The following is an 18,046-nucleotide window of genomic DNA, read 5'->3' as shown; positions in this document are numbered from 1 at the left end:
CCAGTTGTTTGTATTGATTTTAACGCAACATTGTATTTTATTAAGCAAATCTCAGAATCTTGAAATTAGTAGATTGACTGCATATTTTTGGCTCTACGTCTGCCTACAGGAAACTACCAGTCTTTCATCTGAAAGATCCAGAAGCCCAATTAGAAATGTGATGTAGTAATGCCATACGACGGCACAGTGGTTAGCACTGCTGCCTCACAGCGCCAGGGATCCGAGTTCGATTCTGGCCTTGGGTCACTGTCTGTGGAGTTTGCACATTCTCTCCGTGTCTGTGTGGGTTTCCTCCCGGTGCTCCGGTTTTCCCCCGGTCCGTTTTCCCTACAGTCCAAAGGTATGTAGGTTAGGTGGATTGGCCATGATCAATGACTGGGATTACGGGGATAGGGCACTGGAGTGGGCCTAGGTAGAGTGCTCTGTCGGATGGTTGATGCAGACTCGATGGGCCGAATGGCTTCCTTCCGTACTGTAGGGATTCTATGGATTCTAATTTACGGATGGCTTATTGTAGACAGGAAGTCACATCGGAGTAAAATACAAGATTAATATCCAAATATATTCTGTTCAAAGGCAGGTGTTTAATATTTGAGAAATCAAATATATTGAAATAAAAGTTTGGCCAGGTGCATGACTTTTATAAATCCCCCCCCCTCCCAACCTAAACCTCCTAACCTTTGTTGAGGACAATTAAGGAATGCGTATATGTACTTGGGGAAATAATCTGAAGCATGGAAAGGTGATAAATAGGTTTATGCTTCCTGTAACCATGTTAGTTTAGTCTCAAAATAGTCCAAGACAGGTTAGCTGATGGCTCCAACCATCTGTAAATGATGCCAACAAGAAATTGGATATCTTTCATTTCTGTTTCAAATTTAATTTTGATTTCATGACATTTCTATGATTTTTCTTTTTTAAATTTAGAGTACCCAATTATATTTTTCCAATTCAGGGGCAATTTAGCATGGCCAATCCACCTAGCCTGCATATCTTTGGGTTGTGGGGGCGAAACCCATGCAAACACGGGGAGAATGTGCAAACTCCACACGGACAGTGACCCAGAGCCGGGATCGAACCTGGGACCTTGGTGCCGTGAGGCAGCAGGGCTAATCCACTGCGCCACTGTGCTGCCTGACATTTCTATGATAACTACAGATCATTTCCGTGCTCCAACTTGTACTGGAACAGTTGTTAAAGCCCATTGTCTTCTAACCCCTTTGACCTCGAATTTGGGTAAAGCTTTTGTCAGTAGTGTAATAATCAGTCGTATCTAAAGCATATGAATAATTTTTGGTGCTGTGTGCTGTGGAGTTTCAGAATTATAATATTGATTCAATTCCCCACCCTCATTGCAATATAATCAGTGTCTTTGTTGAAGATAGTTCAACACGTGTTTATAATTAAGTCAAGTTTGTCCTGAACTCTGATGGGTTTTTCTCACATTGAGCATGTGTGTCACTGTGATAATTGCACACACTCTGGAGATTTATCCTTGGGGGATGTCCATCGTGGGGGTGGTTTGTGGTGTGGGGTTGTATCAGGGAAAACTTACACATATGTGACTAACTAAATTGGATAGAGTCCATCCAGGGGCACTTGCAAGACAGCAGGAGAAGGAACAGATGGCATTAGCTGCAAAGACTTTTCTGATCCATTCTCTTGGGCCACAAACTATTTCGGTGCAGCAGGGTAAGAACATATGCGCATCCTGGGGACAGCTCAAATCATGGACAGAAAGCACCCTACCAAATAATAATGGCGATATGTGACTTCCACTGGATCTGGGATGTTCTCGGTATCGAGCCAAAGAGTGGAAAATCTATGTTATACTGGATTACAGTATTCATATTTTGAGTGAGTCCTTAATTATTTTGGAATGAAATTTTACATTTGTTTGGCTTACATCTATTTGAGTTTTCAAGCACCACATTGGGCTATCGCCCTGTGATAGGTAATCCCCAAAAGCCACACTTTGTTCTACACTGTCAGGTACATAGAACATAGAACAGTACAGCACAGAACAGGCCCTTCGGCCCTCGATGTTGTGCCGAGCAATGATCACCCTAGTCAAACCCACGTAACCACCCCATACCCGTAACCCAACAACCCCCCCTTAACCTTACTTTTTAGGACACTACGGGCAATTTAGCATGGCCAATCCACCTAACCCGCACATCTTTGGACTGTGGGAGGAAACCGGAGTACCCGGAGGAAACCCACGCACACACGGGGAGGACGTGCAGACTCCGCACAGACAGTGACCCAGCCGGGAATCGAACCTGGGACCCTGGAGCTGTGAAGCATCTATGCTAATCACCATGCTACCGTGCTGCCCCAATAGGCCAGAAATATTTTAGGGCAGGTTTATTCTAAGTTGTCATTGAAAAGTAAACACTCAATCTTCCAAATTTAGAATCGTCATTGTTCTGATTGAATAACATCATAGATGGTTGGTTGATTGCACTTTTCAAACAAAGTAAATCTGACGGACTGAATTTCTGTATATTAATTTTTAGGCCAAGTGTTTAGTTTGTTCAATTTTATGACTTAATAGATAAATATTAAGCTAAAATTGGTATCTGTTCTACACTGAGTATTTGCTTTTGAATGGAACTTCAGATGAGGTTTTTTTTCATTGATTTTCACTGGTGATGACTTTCGAAGTTCTAAGCTGTGGTAATAATAACGTATGATTAAATAATAGTGTGCATTTCTGTGTAGCAATTAATTAAAGAGGCAGTGAACTTTTTCATTTGGACAAAAGGTATTTTAAAAATGACTTGTTGCTATGGTTGCTATTCGAATTTCCTCGCAGAAAGAACAGTTTTCATTTTTAGAAACTTTTGAGTTCCTTTAATAATAAATATAGCGTGCTGGAGTGCTGCACTAAATGCCTTTGATACCTCAAATGCATTGAGAGCTGATGCCGGAATTGATACAAGAACATAAGACTTTACTGACAGATCAGGAGGTACTACAGGAATTCCCTCCGGTTACACCATGTTGACAAGTGATCAGTACAGGGTCACAAGTAGACTTCCATTACCAAACACATTTTAAGATGATGCCCTGTTAAATGAGTTAATATTCATACATATTATTGATGCCAGTACAGTTTTGGTGAATTTACTGTCTTCCGGGAGAAGGTCCTTCAGAAGCCGATAATTCAGTATTTACGCTGCATATCTTTCTCTTTCTAAATGTTTTGGCTTTCTAGTGAGAGCCGGAGAGACACATAGCAAGGGAGTGATCTGTTTGTTTTATTCCCCATTGAAAAGTTGAAGATGTCTGGTGGTTTATTTTGAATAGATCCTTCTCTACAGATGAGAGTGGAGAGGCATGAATTAGTCATGCGGAGTCACACGAGAGAAGACGTTTGTGCAAAACAGGCAACTGAGGTAAATATTGAGGGTGTCACCCAAGCAGTAGAGAAATTATGCACAGAACTCTGCGAATAATTGAAAATGGTTACTTTACATTATCTAGCTACAGATATAATTGTGAACTAGCAGTTTGAATAGCATTCATTGGTGTATGCTACTGGTTTACTTCCTCGGCAATAAAACATTCTGAAACTCCTTTATTCTGTATGATTATTTGACATGAGTTGGTGGAGTTGTTTGTGTTTTGGTTGTGTCCCTGAATAAATAAAATTCTTTAGCGAGTCACTGTTACCTAAACTCAGTGGAAATGCTGAGTGATGCACTATCAATTGACTACAGAAGCGAAGTTGTAGTCTGAAACTGATGGCTTTAATAGACAAGATGTTTCCCCAGCAGCTCAGGTACAGAAAGGAGGCTGTGGGGAACACACGGGCTCTTATACCCTGCCTTACAGGGCGGAGCTACCTTAAAGCTCAAACCAATGGGTGACTAGTGTTACATACCATTGGGCCAATGAGCAGCGAGCCTTCTCCACCAATGGTGTCTCAGCATTGCTAGTTACCGTAATACCTCTAGTCATACTACCACACTGAGAAACAACAATACTTCAGTTGTTTGAAGTTGGGGATTTCAGTCATCGTTTATAATTGCTATTTTATCGGTACTTAATTTCACTTCAGAATGCTATTGACATAACCCAGCTCTTGGTAAGTCACATGACCACGATTCAACTCGCTCCCCAGCGTGTGGTTTCACACCAGTCACCTTGTCATTCTGATCAGTTGTTTTTCCTGCAAGCAAGTTCAGTTCACTTTTTTGAAGTTCCTGTTTGTTGCTTCAGAAGCTTAATATATGCTGTTGTGCTTAACAGTTTTAAAATACATTTTTAAGTGCAATGTACAGAATTGATCTTGCAGATTAGCTGTGGACTGCCTGTGATTTGTATGCTTTGCGCGCTCTCACTGTCATGTAAACCTCATCAGTATATCATTCACCTCTTATTTTTGGGTAAATGATGTTATCTAGAACATAGAACAGCACAGAACAGGCCCTTCGGCCCTCGATGTTGTGCCGAGCAATGATCACCCTACTCAAGCCTAACGTATCCACCCTATACCAGTAAACCCCCCCCCCCCCCCCCCCAAATTAACCTTACTTTTTAGGACACTAAGGGCAATTTAGCATGGCCAATCCACCTAACCCGCACATCTCTACCATATAATTTTATCAACCTTAACTTGGACATACATATTTGGGCATTTTTCATCCAGCTGATTCAGCTCATCATTTTTTTCAAAATCTTCATATCAAGATCAAGGTCCAAAATCATGGTTATTTCTAACCATGTTATATCATCCCTCTTTCCTTCCTTATTTCTTCATTTTCCACTTGTCTATTTCTTCTCGATTATTTAATTATTTTACACATTGCTGAAAGTCAATTGACCTCCTTTTCCAACCCTGCATCCCTACCCCATTTATTTCTATGTGCATCTTCACCTATTGAATCAAATACTTGCAACTTCTTTCATACCCTCACCGTCAGCCTCCCCGATCAAATCACCAAAGGTACTATCCAATCCAGTCAGCAGCATGTCCTGCACCCCCCAGATCCACCAGATTATATATTCGTAAAAAGACTTGAATTTATATAGCGCCTCTCTTGACCACTCGTAGTACTTTGCAGCCAGTTAAGTACCTTTTGAAGTGTAGTCACCGTAGAAACGCAGCAACCAATTTGCACATTGTAAGGTCCAGGCAATCTGCTGAAGACAAAATATTTGCTTTTTGTGATATTGGTTGAGGGATAAATATTAGCCAGGACAATGGGGCCCTGCCCCTTTTTGAATACTGACTTGGGATCATTTGCACTCAACAGATGGGTAGACAGGGCCTTGGTTTAATGCCACACTCCCTCCAGTATTGCACGGGAATATCAGCTTGATTTGTGAACACATGCCCTGGAGAGAGGGTAGAATTCTCAATCTTGTGATCCAGAGGCAAGTGCTACCAATTAAGGCGTGGTTGATGCTGTTCTAGAGGCCATGAAATTCACCAACATTTTAAACAGCAGTTCTTCATCCCGTCATGACAAATGACACAGGCGCACCAGAATAATATAAAATATATACACCACATTTTTTTTATTTTTAAAATAAATTTAGAGTACCCAATTATTTTTTATTTTCCAATTAAGGGGCAATTTAGCATGGCCAATCCACCTACCCTGCACATCTTTGGGTTGTGGGGGGGGGGGGGTGAAACCCACGCAGACACGGGGCCGGGATTCAAACCCGGGTCCTTAGCGCCGCAGTCCCAGTGCTATCCACTGCGCCACATGCCGCCTTTACACCATATTTATACAGGGTCTTTCAGATCAAACCGTTTTGTGCGATTGTCCTGAACATTGTATTATTGATGCAAAGTCACAAAATATTCAATTTCTCAATCAATTTTCAAACATTTTTGATGGATTTTCAGAGTTCACAAAACTGATGGATAGCGAGCACATCCCTGCCAAAAATCACAGGCACATCACCCAATATTTACAGTTATGAATCTTAGTAGATAGAAATTGGGGGCCAATGAGTCCACAATCTCTTCACTGTAGTGAGCAGTTATTTGTGTGAGGTTGGTATGTTATCCCTTTTCCTGCTGGCTTAGAGGGCACTTGTACTAGAGCAACTGGGCTAAGCCTATTGAATTCAGCCAGGTTGTGTCTCATCTATATCTATATATATATATATATATATATATAATATATATATATATCTGGACAGGCTCTGATTGAGATTCCCACATCCAAGAAAGTGCTCTGTGTATGGGTGCTTGCCTGCATAGAGCTCACTCCACAGCTGTTCAAACTTCCATTGTAGGTGGAACTGTCCATTTGCTCTTCGCTTGCTACTCTGAAGAAATGTTGAGGCAACGCAACTTTTAATCAGGTTTGACACTATGTTGGAGTGATACTCTGCTTGATGTCAAAACTCAAACATGGTGTAAGATTACCTGATCCAATGGATTTCCGACTTTCTTTTCAGAAACGTGTTGGGATCTGACTTCAAAACTAAATGGCAATGTCAGTGTTTCTGTGAAGCAGAAGATGCTTTGCGGCGCTAGTTACAATATAAATATAATTTTAACACTGTAATGACACATTGGCTGGTAATTTTTTAATGATTGTCAAAGGCCTAATAAATGCAGTGTTAATGACATGAGAGTAATTTAGCCTGAAGCAGTAGTTGGAGGACTTGAATCTTCCCGCAGACACACTTCCCAGTGGCCAGCTATAAAATGATGCCGGCAGAACATTGTTTAGCTTCATGCCTATGCCCTTGATGTATGTGATGCGCCCATCTGTCTATTGTGGGTTGCATGGTGACACAGTGGTTACCACTGCGATCTCACAGCTCCAGGGACTCGGGTTCGAATCCAACCTCGGATGACTGTGTGGCGTCTGCACGTTCTCCCCATGTCTGTGTGGGTTTCCTTCGGGTGCGCCGCTTTCTTCTCACAGTCCAAAGATGTGCAGGTTAGGTGGATTGGCCATGCTCAATTGCCTGAGTCTGAAGGTTAGGTGCGGTTACGGGGATAGGGCAGGGTACTGGGTAGGGTGCTCTTTCTGAGGGTTTGTGTAGGCTCGATAGCTGAATGGCTACACTGTGGGGATTCTATGGTTGTAGGAAGAGTAACCTTGTTGCCTTCCAAATGATTTTCAATCTTCTGGGCACTTTCACCAAATGGAAAACAAGTCAAAAGAATTTGAACTACCGTTTACAAATAAGACTCGTCTGGACTCATCAAACACAACCCTCCTGAGATAGGACCTTCCAAACTCTCTGCCATCTACAAGGACAAGGGCAGCCAGCACATTGGAACATCACCACTTGTAAGTTCCCCTCCAATCCACACACTATCCTGACTTGGGAATATATCGCTGTTCTTTCACTGTCACTGGGTCAAAATCCTGCAAATCCCCGCCCCCCCTAACAGCACAGTGGTTGTACCTACACCACAGTGACTACAGCGGTTCAAGGCGGCAGCTCATCACCATCTTCTCAAGGGCAATTAGGGATAGAAAGTAACTGCTGGCTTCGCCAATGACGCACACATCCGCTGAATGAATTTTTCGAGAGTACCCATGCTGGACATTAATCCAGCATTCGGAGCTGGTGCTCCAACTTCTGCTTGATAGGGCAATCTGAGATGGTACCCAAACATAACCTTTCTGACACTTGAGACAGGTTGCTACTGCCAAACAGAAGTTTGTGTTGGCATTGTCTATGGAGGTTACTTATTTTCAAAAGAAATCGATTCATAACTGACCTTATTAAATATTCCTTCATGCGAGTAAGGAGAGAAAGTCTGGAGAAAAAAGGGATGAGTTAATTTTGTTCTTATAACCGTTTGAAAATTAATACCATGTTATTGTATGTCAGCCTCCCCCACCTTCTCTCACTGCTATTGTCAGCTTCTAACAGGAAACCACAGATGGTTTTGACAGCATATTATGAATTCCTATCTGGAATTGTAATTTAAACTCTATTCATTTGGTGAGCAAAATGTAATGTCAACGTGGCCAGGTCTGCCAAGTTTGGCAACAGCTCTTAATTTTTAATTTGGTCCAATACTTTCATAACTTTTTAATTGATTTAATCAGTCCTGCTTTCTGTAACGAGTTGGGCCTTTTGCCATGCATGGAGGTCTCGTCTTCTAAATTCTGCCTTATGAAAGTGCAAGCAGCAGCTGGTAGACTTTCAAGAATCTGTACACGTGGCCCATGTTACTGTATCTCTGATATTCAGACTTGATGTTTGTTTTGGCTTGTGCGAGATCTCCCACACCATTTGGTGGTTACCCTTGCCCTCTGAGTTCACATATGTCTGTCACAATGTTGCTTCTCTTCTTATCCAAGGAGCAATGGCTTTTGCTTTTTATCTAGGTTGGGTAAACATTGTTAACTGGAAAATTTAAAAAACTGTGATATTTCTAGTAGGATTTGCTAGGCTTCACTAAGTTATGCCATACCTCATTGTGATACTTTTGTTTGTTCACGGTTACGAAGCAGGTTTTTGCACTCCATTGCCATTTGTTGAAAGCCCCCCCCCCCCCCCCCCCCCAAAATAACAGAAATATTGGCCAGGAGTTTAAAGGATGTGACAGTTTAACTGTGGTGATGTACTGAAAAGGAAACGTCATTGTTTCTGTTCAAGGTGCTAGACTGCACTGCAGGGTAGTTCACTTATTGTAGGCAGCTAACCCTGCCAACCATGCGTTTGCCCGCAACAAGCTTTTATTGAGCCTGTGGGCAGGGTGGATACTCCGTCTGCTCTCAGGGTAGCAGAGAGATTGCAGTAGGAAGCGTGCAACGTAGGTCATTCGCAAGAAGGCCATGGCTGCTCAAGGCTGTAATGAGAGGTAATAAACATTCTGCTGATTCTCGGCAGCTTTCTTTTAAACTTGGGGGAGGGGCCCCATTTAATAGTGCAGTGGCTTCTTTGCGAAATGAGTTACTAGCTGTTTGGAAGGAAGCATAAAGGACCTGCCTGTTTTGTGTTGAAACCAGCGTACATTTTGCACCTCTGATAGTTTGTTCCCAATGGCTGAGCCCAGGAACAGCAATGATAGATGTACCTTGTGCCAAACAAAGCTTGGCTCCTAGTGTTGCCTTTTTAATACTCTTCAAATGCTCTCGGGAAGAGAAGGGGCAGATTCCCACTTCCTGCTGCAGCCTGCTCCTTTGCATCCTCTGAAGTAAGACTGTTGTGAAAAATGAGCTGGTCTACAATGTCTGAGGCAAGTTGATCTCCCACGAGCTGGGAATAGAATGGTAAAGGTACATTTTCCTTGATCAAAGGCATTGAAACCTACATTAATTGATTGATTCACAGCTGCAAAGATGGTCCAACAAAGGACATTGAGGACACTTATAATTTTATCACTTGTAAACTTGATTCATGCAGACACGATGGACAAAATGACCGCCTTCCGCGCTGTAATAATTCTGTGATTAAAAAGAAAAGCATCCAAAATATTCTGTCAATTATTTCATTCCTGTTTCATGTCGATGATGAATCAGCTTTTTCTGTAAGTTGTGTTTTTGTTGGCGATATCTGTGGCGTACAGTGCCTTCAGTTACATGTTTAAGATTATGTCTTGTATAATAAAGATAATGCATCCTCTATTTGGTTCACATCTGGAAGCTATATTTGAACATTTGTTATCAAGTCCTGAAGTAGTTTTCCTTCCTTTGTTAATTAAGTGTTGAGACTGTTGAGCACTAATTGGTGCTTTGCAACATCTATAAATATTGTAGATTGGCCTCCATACCCAAGGGCAGTCAGATGCTATCTTAAATGTAATGACAGCCTCCAATGCACTAATGACCCAATTACTTTTCTCCTGTTGTCGTAAACCCCATGTGCTCTCAGAAATTGTGCTTGATAAGAAAATAACTTGATTTGTAAATTTTATTGCACCACTTGATAAAACCCCATTTTGCATATTGAGTGGGGTGCATGTTTGAAACAAGGCATTATGTACAAAATAGCATAATTCAGCTATGTTTCCATTGGTTGTAGCCTGATTGTAGAAATGTAGAATATTTGCGGTTTGCGGCACAGGAAGAGGTTATTCGCTACATTGTGTCTGCGTTGGCCAAAAGAAGAGTCCTCCAACCTAGTCCTCCAACCTAGTCCTCCAACCTAGTCCTCCAACCTAGTCCTCCAACCTAGTCCTCCAACCTAGTCCTCCAACCTAGTCCTCCAACCTAGTCCTCCAACCTAGTCCTCCAACCTAGTCCTCCAACCTAGTCCTCCAACCTAGTCCTCCAACCTAGTCCTCCAACCTAGTCCTCCAACCTAGTCCTCCAACCTAGTCCTCCAACCTAATCCCATTGCAGCACTTGGTCCATTGCCCTGAAGGCTACAGAACCAAAAGTCGGAATTCAAGTATTTTTAGATACAATAAGGGGGTTTCTGCCTCTGCTACCCTTTCAAGCAGTGAGTTCCAGACTCCCAGAACCCACGGTAGCACAGTGGTTAGCACTGTTGCTTCATAATGCCAGGATCCCAGGTTCGATTCCCAACTTGGGTTACTGTCTGTGCGGAGTCTGCACGTTCTCCCTGTATCTGCGTGGGTTTCCTCGGGGTGCTCCAGTTTCCTCCCACAAGTCCCCAAAGACGTGCTTGTTAGGTGAATTGGACATTCTGAATTATCCCTCTGTGTGCCCGAACAAGCACCGGACTGTGGCGACTAAGGGATTTTCACAGTAACTTCATTGGTGTGACACTAATAAAGATTATTATTATTATAACCCTGTGGATGAAAATGTTTTTCTTCAAGTGCCCTCTAATCCTTCTGCCAATTACTTTAAATCTAACCCTCTGCTTATTGATCACTCAGAGAGAAGAATAGATCCTTCCTGTGTGCTCTATTCCAAGCCCTTTTAATTTTGTACCTTTTTTTCAGCTGATGTGGTAACATGGAGCTGACATGTTACTCGAGGGAAAGTGGTATGTTTTTCAGCACTGACTTGATGTTAGATTTCTCACTCAAAAGAAATGGTAAGGTGGACAGAAGTTAGTCTTCTCATCACCGCACGGTACTAGTGATCAAGGCCTGACTCATGGACCCCAGGACCGTGTGGAGTCCCAGTCAGATGCCCCTGGACAAGGTTATCCCAGAGCTGCTGCAGATGCTGGGACCCGGCCGTGAGATTCAGAAGGGGATGTCAGCGACGTTCCAATGAGTGTAAAGCCAATTGGAGGAGTCCTAAAGGCGACAGATGCAAGAGATGATGCTGACATTGTGTGGCACTGAGGCCAACACTGCTAGGGTAGCGACCGGAGTGGAAAGCCTTTAGCCAAGAGGTCAGCTCTTGAGTGGTGGTGTCCAAGGCACGGCTTAGTCTGTGACAGCCATGGCTGAGGGCCTCGACATTATGTCCCAGTCACTGAGGGACATGTACCATGCACAGGTCGACATTGCCGAGGCACTGCAGAGCATGGCCCAGACACTAAGGAGCATCGTCGAGGGCATTGACACTATGCTGAGGCAATGGAGATGCGCCAAGGCTGGCAGAGCCAAATGACTCCAAAGCCTCCAGAGCTCATCCCAGCTGCCCCTCTGTCCCATGGAGATATATGGGGCCCTACGGGCACCGTCAGGGAGGAGGAAGCGCTGGAAGCCAGCTCAGGGCCTGCCACCAAGGGGACGACGGTGGTCTCTAGTTCTTCTGAATCCCCCCCTCAGCAGATATCAAGGGCAACGGGCAGAACAGGATGGCACGGTGATGTCAGTGCCAGAGGATGTCCACAAGACGTCAAAGGCTACAGGGCACGAAAAGCAGCAGCTGCCTCCACCCCTGATGTGCATCCTGGGGACACACCGAGACATTTCAATAGACCATGAAAGATGAAGAAGATTGAAGATCGTGGAGTTGGGGAGGGGGGGGGGGGGGGAATGGAATATGAGTAACAATCTGTAGCTAAGGGAATGGAAATATCAAATGTTCACGATTAAGACAGGTTGCTCCTGATACATGTGAAGCCTCTGCCATGTTAATCTTCACAGTGGGCCTGCCTGCACCACACCCCCTCTTGCCCTACGCTCCCCCTCCTCTTCCCCCGGGCACAGTGGTCCAGGAACAAGCGCCTCCGATGGAGACTCCATTCAGAGAATGGGTGTGAGCGCGCTGTCAGCAGAAAGACAGGAGTCAGAATTTGACATAAACTGAGGATCACCAGAGATTGCCTCAGAGTGAGTGATCATTACCCTCCTGCCTTGTATATCGACCCGCTAACAGTGCGGACACAGGCCACTCTCACTGTGGTGATGTTACACAGACCCTGGGAGGGAGGAATAGGGAAGTTGGCACCAGACAAAGCCTCGTCCTATGAGAAGCGGGAGAGGTTGAGGGCCTTTGGTCTTCTGGGCATGTCCACGCTTCCTGCTGCCTGTCCTTCACCCTCCTCCTGCGGCTGCTGTCGGGCTCATCCACCATCCCCTCCGGGTCCGGCGGCTCCTCCTCAGATGAGGCTGCATGTCCCTCCTCCATCAGCATGTCACCCCGCTGCTGTGCCACTTTGTAGAGAGCACAGCAGATCCTCTGGGGGGCGTACTACAGTGCGCCACCAGAGCAGTGCAAACACCAGAATCTCATTTTTAGCGGTCCGATACGCTGTTTAATGACAGCACGGCTTGCAACATGGGCCTCATTATATCGGGTCTCCTCTTCGCTCTGTGGTCTTCGCTCTAACGTCATCAGCCAGGACCTCAGCAGGTACCCCTTATCTCCCCAGATGGATCCCATCCTCCTGCGGTGGTCCTCGAAGACACCAGGGCTCTGAGTGTCCCAGGATGTAGCTGCCATGCACACTCCCTGGGAAGCTTGCGCACACATGCATGATCTAGAGGTGGTGGTGGTGGTTGCACACAGGTTGAACATTCGGGGAGTGGAACCTCTTCCTGTTAATGAAGGGCATTCTCTGCTACTCCAGTGCACATCCTGTCATCAATTACCCCCTGACCTGGCAATGGCAGAGAATCTTGCATCCCGGGTATCTTGGTGGGCTTGGTCCAACTCCGAGTTGATAAAGTCCTCTGCTTGGGTATACAGGGCATCTGTGACCTCACGGATGCACTTGTGGGCTGCAGCTTGTGAAATGCTCCAAGTCCCCGCATCCCTACAGTGCAGAAGAAGGCCATTCAGCCCATCGAGTCTACAACAACCCTCTGAAAGAGCACCCTACCTAGAGCCACTCCCCCGCCCTATCCCCATTACATGCTTTGGACACTAAGGGAAATTGATCATGGCCAATCCACCTAACCTGCACATCTTTGGACTGTGGAAGGAAACCGGAGCACCCGGAGGAAACCCACGCAGACACGTAGAGAATGTGCAAAGTCCACACAGTCACTCGAGGTCGGAATCAAACCTGGATCCCTGGCACTGTGAGGCAGCAGTGCTAACCACTGTGCTGTCCTGGAATGAATAAAAATTCAGGGCGGTGGTGACCTTCAAGAACAAGGGGAGCGTTCTACTCCTCCACGAATTTTTATTCATTCCAGGACAGCACAGTGGTTAGCGCTGCTGCCTAACAGTGCCAAGGATCCAGGTTTGATTCCGACCTCGAGTGACTGTGTGGACTTTGCACGTTCTCTTCGTGTTTGCGTGGGTTTCCTCCGGGTACTCCGGTTTCCTTCCACAGTGGCACTGGGGCCGCACTGTCTCTTTGTTGAGACGGGGTCTCCTGAGGCACATGCTAGCCGTCATCTCCTCGAAAGACCACCGACGCCTGTACATCTTGGGCCATCGCTGACGTGCCCCTTTGGGTTCCTCCTCGATCTGATGGACGGCAGGGTCTTCAGGGTGTCCGGCGGCCGCCTGCACGTGGGGTGCCACCTCCAGCCTGCGTCAATGTTGCTGCCTTCTTTTGGCGTCAGGCTGCCTGAGATGCCACCAGCACGCAAGGGCATCCTTTTCGCGACCGACACCACCATTTATTTTGCTATCTGTAAGGAATTGGAGAAGGAGATAGACCGACAATCAGTTCGGACTTCCACCTCGAGACCTCAAATCTCCCAAGCCTCCTCCATCCTTGTGTGTCCTGCCTTCTCTGAGTGCCATCCACCAAGCCAGTTCTGCTGGAAAACCTTGTTCAGCACACTTGCCCCAGAACCCAGACCCCTTCCAGAATGTCCTTCCCTGATCCACACGCGCATCTTTTGGTTGCGAGGAAATTGCAGTTCTGGATTGAGCGTCATATTCCAGAAATTGTGGGAAATAACTAAATTATTCCAATTACTAATTAAATGTTCCACAACAACATATTGCTTGCTGTAAGATCTCCACTGGTGGGCATTTACTTTATGCAGATTGAGAATAGTATGTTTACTGATAATTGATTGCCTCTCAAATAATGAAGGAAGTGATTATATGATTTAACATGATGTCTTATTTGTAATGTTCCTCTGCCACTAAATACTTTCATTTCCAATTTTCCTATGTTCTAATACCCTTTCTTTTAAAAATGGAAAATATATGCCAAGCTCAAATTTTTTTTTCCCATTTGGCAATCCAAGAAGCTTCTGAGATTATTCGGTGGAAATGAATGGGGCCCTCGGAGCCCATGAGGGGGTGGGACTGGAGAATCGGTTGGGGGGGGGGGGGGAGTGCGAGAGGGAGGGGGGGGGGTGCGAGAGGGAGGGGGGGGGGGCAGAGAACCGGGAGGGAAGACGGGGGTTGGAATGCCCATAGAATTTTCCTGGTTTTCTACCAACTTTCTCCCCTTATCGTGTCTTTTGAAAATATTGACATCTTGCTGGTTCCATCAGTAATGTTCCTGCACCTTCTGTATGTGTCCATTGTACATCTAAGACTTTAAACACTTGTGCATGCACTTGCAGCAAGTAGCGTTAGATACAAACTAAGAGGGAATAAACCTGACTTCTTTCTGTCCTGGAGTTACTGAGATCAATTTGGCCGGTATACCATTACCACAGTTGAGATAACTAACCTAGCACAGATTTAGAATAGACCGTGTGAGCCCCCAGCTCCATATAACTTGGCTAACTTACTGTCTTTTAACCATCTGGGCCATCGGGGTGCTGGCACTTCCTGAAGCTAATCCATGTACTTCTCCATACAGCTTCAGTCTGGGGAAATATCTGCTCTCAATCGATGATCCCGCTCCACCACTGCTCTCTTAAGTGATGAAGCTGGTATGATGGTGACAAGAATTCACTGGTTAAAGATGAACTAGCCAAAAGCAAAACTCAATCAAATAGTATTTAGAAAAAAACATCCAAAGAGCGAACATGTGGAGGAAAAGACTATCCTCCTAGGAGCCATAGAAAAAAGAACAGCATTCGACTTGTGACCTGACCTTCACAACCTACCTACCCCATCAGTACTTGTGGGGTGGTAATGCAAATTTCCAGCTGGATCATCTCTATTTGCAGGAAGAATTATACTATGTGTATAAATGGAGAATGCAAAGCCAAAGCAGATGACATAGAAACACAGCCACTGAAACCAATACAGATAAAGTCCAACACTAAACAATGGAACTTGTTTGGCGTACAGTACAGAATAATTAAAGAAGAACTTGATTCCAGTTGCATCTTGTACATGTGATAATACTTAAAAGAATAATTTATCCATCTGGCTTTATTCATTAAACAAAGACTTTATTTATATGTTTTGATTTTTATTGAAGATTCAAAATTAAGCAAGTGATGTAAAAAAAAAAGAACAACTTAATCTACAGTCTAAGCTGTAAAAGAAATTGCATGTTGGCAGCGGTAATGTGCGTCCGATGTGCTTTTACAATATAAGAATTGTGCTGGGTCAAAATTCTAGAGCTTCTAACAGTGCATACTTTGACGGACTGGAATGATACAGTAAGTTAGGTCTGGGTAATGAGTGTTGGCAAACGTTAAACCTTGAGGCTTTTTTTAACGTGGGATTGACAAGTATTTTGGTTAGTGATGGGACATTCCACTTCACAGTGTGTTGTTCAGTCATCTGAATTGGTTGTGCTGAGGAGAATTTCTGTTGAAGCCAGTGGCAAAATGTAAATTCAAAGCTACCATAGATCCACAATGTTTTATTTGACATGGTGTCTGAGGTGACCCCATTTCTTTGGAATCAGAGAATCATGTTTTTGCATGTACTCTGCAATAAGTTGACCCCTTCCCATAATTTTTCAGCTACACTCACATCACTACTTGCCCTCCATATTTCACCCTGGAAATGCATGTTCTACTTGCCTTATCCTGTCAGTCAGTGCATGGGATCGAGCCAGCGATACAGGCTTGCGTTGTGAAAAAGATGCTTTGGAGTCTAAGACATGCTCACCCAGAGCAGGCTGTACATGGCAGAGCAAGTCCGCCAGCAAAATTAATGAAGTACAAATCTGCTTTCAAGCTTAAAGTCATAACATTTTCTAACTTGTTGAATAATGGTGCTGCAGCGAGAGAATTCAGCGTTGGTGAAAAGCTGGTGCAAAAATACAAGGAGAAGTCTGCCATGAAGAAGATGCCCAAGACCAAATGTGTGACCAGAACAAGGACCAACCACAGGCCTGATCTTGAGAAACATGTATGGGAATGTGTCCTGGAAAATAGTCAGAACAGTTACATCATCACCAGAAATGCAATGCCTAAATGTACATTTAGGTGGGCCAAATCAAACCCTGAATGCAGCAAAGATTTCACATCAACAGCTAACTGGTGTAGCTGCTTTATGGAATGCAACAGTTGTGTTGCAACAGATGACCAGGGTTGCTCAGAGAGCCCCGACAGGCCCCAATGTCTAAACTACTGGTTTCTCACAATTCGTCATCAGACAGCCTCAAAAACGCAAATATCCATTCACTCACGTCGTCAATACGGATGAAGAGCTACAAATTTTGGTATGTCCAGCAACTAAACTAGGGGGAAAGGTTTAAAACCGTTTGAGTGAAATCTATTAGACGTGACAAGACAAGATTCATAGTATAAATAACCTCCATAATTGATGGAACAAAATTAAAGCCAATTGTAATTTTAAAATGTAAAACCCTGCTGAAAATAGAGTCCTGCAGGGGATTTTCTGGAAGTGTCCATGAGAAGGGTTGGATGGGTGAGGAGGGAGTGAAGTTGTAGCTCCAAAATCTGTGGATTAAGCATCCCAGTGGTCTATGTAAAGAATGCAGCATATTAGTGTGGGACATGTTCAGATCCCATATAACTAGTGAGATCAAGAGGTTTGATGAGCCATCAATCGAACGCGAGACGAGTTGCTGTACAAAAGTTAGGCTTTAATAAGCTAGAAGTTAGCCCTGTGGTCGACTACAGTAAATGGACGACCGCCGGGCGTTCTGGTTATTTATACTCGCTCTGGAGGCGGGGTTAACTCAGCCTCTCGACCAAGCGGAGAGCCGTCACATGACTGGTCTCAACCAATCGGTCGAGTGGCACATGACCGACCAGGGCCAATGGTAAGCCAGTGTTCTGCACCAATGGCAGACAGCTATGCAAATCATACCACCACAAGGTTCCTGCGAAGAAAAGACACCCACATTGCTGTTATATCAGGAGATCTAACTTCCATAGTTGAACCTTCGGATGTGTGCTTCAACAAGCCATTGATGGACCACGTTTGTGCAAACTGGAATGGGTGGATAGTTGACAGAGAAAAGAATCTTTGCAAAGATTGGAAATATGCCTGCTGCCGCACTTTTATTGTGCAGTTATCGGATGCTATTAATGCGCCAAGTGTCATCAGATTGTTCAAAAAATACAGAACATCCAATTCAGTGGCTGGAGAGGAAGATGATTAGTTGTGAAGATTTTGAAAGCAAATGCACTAAATCTGATCCAGAGTGGGATCCTTACAATGTAGCCATAGCCAAGGTAACTCTTTGCAACGAATGCCAAAGACCATTTAAAAATGCTTTGATTTTGATTGGGGATATCTTTGTATAATTAATTTATTCAATGAACTATTCCACATTAATTTAATATGAATTACTTGTTTTTTTTCACACTTCAGTATCACCAGCGGTTTGTATTTTATATTTGGCATATATGTCCAGCCCTGTGTCTGGAAGGCTCTTTTGAGGTTTCAACGGTCAACTTATAACCGCAGTCTCTGGTAACTGTTATTTGCGATGG

The 18,046-nt window shown here is 44.3% G+C and overlaps 1 protein-coding gene across 4 annotated transcripts in view; it reads left to right on the top strand.

Annotated features, from left to right (window-relative positions):
* Positions 1 to 18,046, top strand: part of LOC119953086 (septin-9-like) — a 322,986-nt gene that overhangs the window by 207,545 nt on the left and 97,395 nt on the right. The window contains exon 1 of one of the 4 annotated variants that reach the window (XM_038776917.1): positions 8,782 to 8,803. The exons of the other annotated variants lie outside the window; for them this stretch is intronic. Coding sequence (XP_038632845.1) covers positions 8,797 to 8,803 — 7 coding nt within the window. The 5' untranslated portion in view covers positions 8,782 to 8,796. Of the gene's footprint in view, positions 1 to 8,781; positions 8,804 to 18,046 lie in introns of those variants that run through there. 4 annotated transcript variants of the gene reach the window in all.

This window comes from Scyliorhinus canicula, chromosome 18 (assembly GCF_902713615.1).
Source record: "Scyliorhinus canicula chromosome 18, sScyCan1.1, whole genome shotgun sequence".
Taxonomy (NCBI): Eukaryota; Metazoa; Chordata; class Chondrichthyes; order Carcharhiniformes; family Scyliorhinidae; genus Scyliorhinus; species Scyliorhinus canicula.
Note: the sequence above shows the minus strand (reverse complement) of the source record. Positions and strands in the feature narration are given on the sequence as shown.